At 49.0% G+C, this 7,425-nt stretch overlaps 1 protein-coding gene across 1 annotated transcript; it reads right to left on the bottom strand.

Annotated features, from left to right (window-relative positions):
* Positions 1 to 4,993: 4,993 nt before the first annotated feature.
* On the bottom strand, positions 4,994 to 6,242 carry mpg (N-methylpurine DNA glycosylase). Its single transcript, XM_042332802.1, has 2 exons — positions 6,019 to 6,242; positions 4,994 to 5,748 (listed from the first exon to the last, which is right to left on the bottom strand). The coding sequence occupies exons 1-2, from the start codon at positions 6,240 to 6,242 to the stop codon at positions 5,010 to 5,012; spliced, it is 963 nt and encodes a 320-aa protein (XP_042188736.1). The 3' UTR covers positions 4,994 to 5,009.
* Between the last annotated feature and the right edge of the window lie 1,183 nt (positions 6,243 to 7,425).

The raw sequence follows: 7,425 nt of genomic DNA, 5'->3' as shown, positions 1-7,425 counted from the left end.
CCCAACTGCTCTCGGTGTGCAGCCTGGCTGGGAGGGTGGGGGGTGGGGGGGTGGGGGGGCAACCCACTCGCCACATTAACGTCTCTTTTTTTTTTACCTCTGATTTCCTGAACTACGACGAGCTACACATGCGAGTGGTGGCATTTCCTACTGTCAACCTCTATGCTCTGCGTTAGCAGTTAGACACACACACACACATACATACACACACACACGCACATGCACACACACACACACACACATGCACACACACACACACACACACAAGGCGATTTGCTAAGATTTCTTGCAATCTGAAATGTAACAGCAATCTGAAAATGTCCTTCCAGTGGAGTGCAGAGAGCATCCAGTACACACTGGGCTGGGGGTGGTGGGGGGTGGTGGGGGGTGGGGGGGGGGGCTGGGGATGTGCCATGGATGAATCAGCCCCTTGATCAGCTCAGACTGCCTTTGGGCAACACGGAATTAATCACACACACCCCCCCCACCCCAGCAGTCAGAACTGCATTGCTGCTGTTCAGAATGACATTGATTTCTCTCTCTCTGCACATCTGTGTAAAGGTCACTCCAATGGCTTTCTGCGAGTTCTTTCTCAGCAACAAAAAGAAATCGTTGCATTCTCTCCTCACTGCTCACTGGCGAGATCCCACTATTTATGTGTCGCTGTGAGATTGGACCCTGTTTTTCTGGAATCCAGGCTGATGTTTGCCAGCATTTCGGATGAATTGGCTATGTAAGGTTTTTCTTTCCAATTCTCTTCCCTAACTAACCCACAGCTGGAGCAGGTACAGTGTGAACTACCCACAAGGTGCAGAGCACAGGAATTGCAGATTCAAATCAGTCTGCTTTTCTCTCCTTATAAAGACTAACGCCAAAAGCAATCTCCCCCCCCCACCCACCCCTCTCCCCAGACCATCTCCTTGCTGTAAACCCCATGGAGAGGCTGTAGGCTTTGGAATTTTTCATGCTGGAGAGGAGAATCCTCAGGGAAAATTTTCATTCAAGGCGTCAAGATCCAGAAGGGAAGGAACAAACAGAATCCTATGAAATGTTTAACATGATCGAGAAATGTAGAACAACTTGAACCATTTATATAGCCTTTTTCAAGTAATAATCCTTGCATTTGATATAACGCTTATCAGATCGTTGAGACGTCTCAAAGCGTTTCACAGAATATACTGTATGTAGTGACTGTATTTTATGGGCAAAACGCAGCAGCCAATTACCATATGGTAATGCCTCAAAGAGTTTTACAGAGATAATAAATAATCCATGCATTTGATATAAATTTATCACATTGTCCAAAGGTCTCAAAGAAGGATTTACCATCCTTGTGGACTTGTGGAGAACATGTGCAGTCCTGTAGCTCTGTGGTTATAGAGCACTTGTCTTACAAGCAAAAGACCTGGGTTTGATTCCCGGCAGGGCGAAATGTTTCCCGACTCCATGCCTCTGTTTACCCAGCAGTAAGTAGGAGCCCAGTTGTAAGTCGATTAGCGGACTGCTTTTCTGGGAGTAATAATTCATTCCNAAAAAAAAATTGGTCACTCAATCCACGACTGTTTGTGGGACACTGCTGTGCACATCTGGCTGCCAGCGTTTCACCCACAAAAAATTTAGTCAATTCACTTTACAGTATACATTCTGTGAAGTGCTTTGAGATATCTCGAAGACATTATTATTATTATTACCATAAAATGTAGTGAGTGTATTTTGTAGGCGACTGTGGCAGCCAGTTGTACAGCAATGTCCCTTAAATAACCATGAAATGAATGATTGTATCAATGGGATTGTTCGCTGGAAACTGAGTGTCAATCTGGAGTAAGAGCTTAAAGTCCCAATCTGGACTTGAACCCCCAACCCTGTGACCTGGAGGCAAGAGTAGTACCAACTGAGCAAGGCTGTGCACATGGTGACCAAGCAGTGAAGATGGGGGAGACGACCATAGGCACAATCAAAAGAAGTAGATTTTTAGGTGGCTTTGAAAGGAACAGTATTTTGAAAATATTTTTATTCTCAACTTCATTTATAACTATTGACATTTCATGGGAAATTGTTTGAAGCTAAATGGAAATATTTTGGTAAAACAACAAAATTACATTTGTATAGCGCCTTTCACGTCAGGAGGACATCCCAAGGCACTGGACAGACAAAGTTGGGGGTCGAGATCAGGGAGGGTGGAGGGCCGGGTGGGAAAGCAAGGTGATTGAAAGCACGGTCAAAGAGAAGGGTCTTGAAGGAGACAAGGGAGGGGGCGAGGCGGAAGGACTGTGGGATGGAGTTCCAGAGGGTGGGGGAAGAGTGGCAGAAGGCCCACCTGCCAATAGTGGGGTAAGTGAGGCGGGGTCGTGAAGCAGGCTGGAGCCTGCTGAGCAGAGGAAGCAAGCAGAATGGTAGGGGGGTCGAGAGGTTGCAGAAGTAGGGGGGAGCAAGACCGTTGAGGGTTTTGAAGGTGAGGACCAGGATTTTGAACTGTATCCTCTGTGCAATGGGAAGCCAGAGGAGTCAGGCGAGGACGGGGGTGATAGGGTTGTGGAGCCTGGTGCGGGAGAGGACATGGCAGCCTACGGAGGGAGGAATTGGGGAGGCCGACAAGGAAGGAGTTTGCATAGTTAAGCCTCGATGTAATGAAAGCGTGTATGAGGGTTTCGGCGGCCTGCGGGGTAAGACAGTGGTAGAGCCGGGCGATGTTGCGGAGGTGGGGGAAGGCAATGTGAAGGCAGGGACGGTTCACGATGTTGGGTTGGAGGACTGGTGAGCTCAGATCTAGGACGAGAAGACCAGAAAGTGAACAGTCATTTCAAATTGAAACACTTTACAAAGAATGGTGAATATGTGGAATTTTCTCGTGAATTTACTGATAAAAGCTGTTTTTACCACCAGCCAGCAGATTTTATCAGCAAATTGAAGAGAAAATTAGACAGTTATATGACAAAGAAATTCATTAAGGAGGTAGATAAATAGAGCAGTGGCGGGTTATTTTGCTTTAGAACTGGTAAGATGGGTCGTAACTTCAGTTTACCTCCCCACCCCCACCCCCCCCACCCAGTGAAAGAAATGACGTCTGCAGAACTTTCTTGAGTGTAACTCACATACGTAGCATCCAGGAAGTGACATCAACAGCAACCTGACAACCTGGAAATCTGCAATTTTTCAGACTATATTTATAACATGGCTGCTGAGGTATTGGACACAGACAGCAGCGTCATAACAGGGGTTCTCGTTAATAAAGTGATTTCCATTGGTTTGAGAGTCAATAGAGAGGGTGCTGGAATAAGAACAAAATCCCAACAAGAATTAAAGAGTTTCTTCGCACAGACGGTGGTTAGAACGTGGAATTCTCTGTCACAAACTGGTATGTGATCAGAATCCATAAATTCTTTCAAGTAGTGATATGGGATCTTTAACATCCACCCGAACAGGCAGATTGGGCCTGGGTTTGACGTCTCAACCCAATGACAGCACCTCCAACATTGTAGCACACCGCCAGCACTGTATTGGAGTGTCAGTCTAGTCGACTGTTGAGTTCAATGTCCCAATGTGGGGCTTGAATCCACAACGCTTTGACTCAAGAGGTAAGAGTACTACCAACTGAGCCAGGCCGACCCACAGATAGGACACAGGACAAAAAATCTCTGGGCTCTTTGTTTACTATTTGACAACACAAAATAAATCCTCTTAACATTCTCTGCTTTCAACACCTACTCATGATGAGGAATCCAGCTGAGACATCTGTTCTGGTTACTGCTGCTTTGGGCTGTTGCTGCTGGCATCAGACAAGAAAAAAATGGAATATGAATAAATACCAACAATGGAATTTCTTCTGTCTTGCTAATCGGGAGAAGGGGTTTACAGACAAAAACATTCACTGATTGTTCTCATCAATAAGCCAGTTAAGTTAATCTCTAAGTCAGACATGATCCATTATTCATAAATAGTGTGCATATTAATAACAGTCACTTTCATAAAAAAATCACAAAATCACATAACAATTTTATTGTTTGAAAAAAAATAACAGCTAATTGAGATATGGTTAACATTACATTGATGGACTGTGTTCACAGGAATCAGTTAAATTATAATCTGTTGATGATTGATAATGGAATTTACTCGATCAGGATAATGTAATAAATATGGCATTGGCGAAGCCTGTTGATAGCTACCCATAATGTTCATATGACTTACATTTTCTGAACTAATCTGGTCAATTCTTACAGGCTTCAATTTAAAGATTAACAACAATCTAAAATAATAATTCTGGGAGAAACACTTCCTTGTGATTTAAACTTTGTATATACTCTATAACTTTTATTTTAAACTATATTTTTAGTTAGCTGTGTATTGACACACAGGAAACCTATCACAATACTTAAGACTTCAAACCAAACTAACAAGAGTCCCATATGTTTAATAATAATCCTTGCATATGATATAGCCCCTTATCATGTCGTTGAGACATCTCAAAGCACTTCACAGGATATACTGTAAAGTGAATTGACTGTGTAGTTTGTGGGCAAAACGCAAAATGTTTAACGGGATTAAATAATAAATAATGTCACTCCATCCACAACTGTTTATGGGACATTACTGTGTGCAATTGGTTGCCACATGTAACGAAAGGTCATGGAACCGAAACGTTGACTCACTTTCCTTTCTCCATAGATGCTGCCTGACCTGCTGAGTGTTCCAGCGACTTCTGCTTTTATTATAAAACGCAAGTTCTTTTGTTATTATTGGTTTATTGTTTATGATTAGGGAGCGGGGAAGTGTCAACCAGGCTATTGCCTCACCGGCAGCAATTAGAAAAGATGTGAATGAGGGAGAGTTCACCCTCAGTTTATTATTAATAATTAAAAAGATATTATTAATAACCAGCTAATAATAATAGTAATAATCCTTGGACTTGATATGATCGTTATAACATCAAGAATATGCAGTCAATTCACTTTACAATGTATCAAAGGCGAAGATAATTATTATTATCTCAAAACGCTTCAGGAAACTTTCCGTTAAGTGCGTGCGAACCTGGCAGCCAATTTGCCCAGTGTATTTTGTCTGGAGGAGGGGTCATTCTCCTGCTCAACCACTGCCTTGGGCCTCTCAGATTTCTTAACCACAACACTCACACACTTGTTCCCCTGCAGGTAAAACCTCAGTGGTTTGGCAGTCCACTCCCCTGCATAACCCACACCAATGCGACTGGTGGAGACAATATCTCCTTCAGTGATGTCCTGCGGGCCAGGTTCCAGCCAGGCCTCGCTGTCTGTGGCCAAGTCTCTTCGGTCGAAGTCCTTGGTGACCTGCAGTGCCTGGCACAGTTTGGCTGGTCCATTGCACAGCTCCTGGTCCTTGAGGGCTTTGCTCCCACTGGCGGTCCTCCTGGCGCTGCGTCTCTGTCTCATCGCCTCCAGCCCCCGCAGAGGCTCCAGCCCTCGGATCAGCACAGCCGCCCCCGCCCCCCGGCTGGACACGTTCAGACAGTAATACAGGCCGTAGATCTGGTACACGTACATGGTGCCCGGCTCCATGTACATGGCCGCGTTCCTCTGGGTTCTCCTGCCCCCGCAGGAATGGGAAGCCTGGTCCTCGCCCCCCAGGTAGGCTTCAGTCTCCACGATCCTGCCTCCGGCTTGGCTCCCGTCCGCGAACCTCCTGACCAGCAGCTGTCCCAGCATTGCCTTGGCCAGAGGGACGCAGGGGCGGCTGAAGAAAGCGGCGGAGAGCCTGGGGCTGGGGAGGCTGGGGGGCCTGGGGCTGGGGAGCCTGGGGCTGGGGAGGCTGGGGCTGGGGCTGGGGGGCCTGGGGCTGGGGCTGGGCCTGGGGCTGGGGGGCCTGGGGCTGGGGAGGCTGGGGCTGGGGAGGCTGGGGCTGGGGAGCCTGGGGCTGGGGAGGCTGGGGCTGGGGAGGCTGGGGCTGGGGAGCCTGGGGCTGGGGAGGCTGGGGCTGGGGTTAGGGCTGAGCCTGGGGCTGGGGGGCCTGGGGTTGGGGAGGCTGGGCCTGGGCCTGGGCCTGGGGAGCCTGGGGCTGGGGCTGGGGGGCCTGGGGCTGAGCCTGGGGCTGGGGGGCCTGGGCCTGGGCCTGGGGAGCCTGGGGCTGGGGCCGGGGAGGCTGGGGCCCGGGAGCCTGGGCAGAGCCCGGGGCTCGGGCTGGGGCTCGGGCCGGGGCTGCAGACCGGGGGGACAGCCCTCGGGCTCCTGCAGTTGTGGAGATCGCTTGCGTTTCCCCAGTGTTGTTACAGCCATTACAGCGGCCAATCCCTCCCTCCCGGACCCGACCCGACACTCACTCACTCACTCACAGCCCCGGCGGCTCAGTGACTGACTCACTGGTGTGGGAGATGCGCACAGAGAGTCAGGGACGCGCTGCCACAGCCTCCAACCAGACACCCTCCTCCTGAACCATCCCCACCCCCCCCTCACACACACACACAACAACAACAACCCCCCCCCACACACACACAACAACAACAACAACCCCCACACACACACACACAACAACAACAACAACCCCCACACACACACACAACAACAACAACAACCCCCCCCACACACACACAACAACAACAACAACCCCCCCACACACACACAACAACAACAACAACCCCCCACACACACACACAACAACAACAACAACCCCCACACACACACACAACAACAACAACCCCCACACACACACACACAACAACAACAACAACCCCCACACACACACACAACAACAACAACAACCCCCCCACACACACACAACAACAACAACAACCCCCACACACACACACACAACAACAACAACAACCCCCACACACACACACAACAACAACCCCCACACACACAACAACAACAACAACAACAACCCCCACACACACACACACACAACAACAACAACAACCCCCCCCCACACACACACAACAACAACAACAACCCCACACACACAACAACAACAACAACAACAACCCCACACACACACACACACACCAACCCCCCCCCCCCCACACACACACACACACACACCAACACCCCCCCCACACACACACACACAACCCCACACACAACAACAACAACAACCCACACACACACACAACAACCCCCCCACACACACACACACACACACCAACCCCCCAACCACACCCCCACACACACACACACACAACCCCACACACACACACCACAACAACAACCCCACACACACACAACAACAACCCCCCCACACACACACACACAACCCACACACAACAACAACCCCACACACACACACAACAACAACCCCCACACAACACAACAACAACAACAACCCACACACACACACAACAAAACCCCCACACAACACAACAACAACAACCCCCCACACACCACACACCAACAACAACAACCCCCACACACACACACACACACAACAACAACCCCCACACACACACAACAACAACAACCCCCA

This window comes from Callorhinchus milii, unplaced genomic scaffold, assembly GCF_018977255.1.
Source record: "Callorhinchus milii isolate IMCB2004 unplaced genomic scaffold, IMCB_Cmil_1.0 Scaffold3, whole genome shotgun sequence".
Classification (NCBI taxonomy): domain Eukaryota; kingdom Metazoa; phylum Chordata; class Chondrichthyes; order Chimaeriformes; family Callorhinchidae; genus Callorhinchus; species Callorhinchus milii.
The sequence above is the reverse complement of the archived record's forward strand: the minus strand, read 5'-3'. Positions and strand labels throughout refer to the sequence as shown.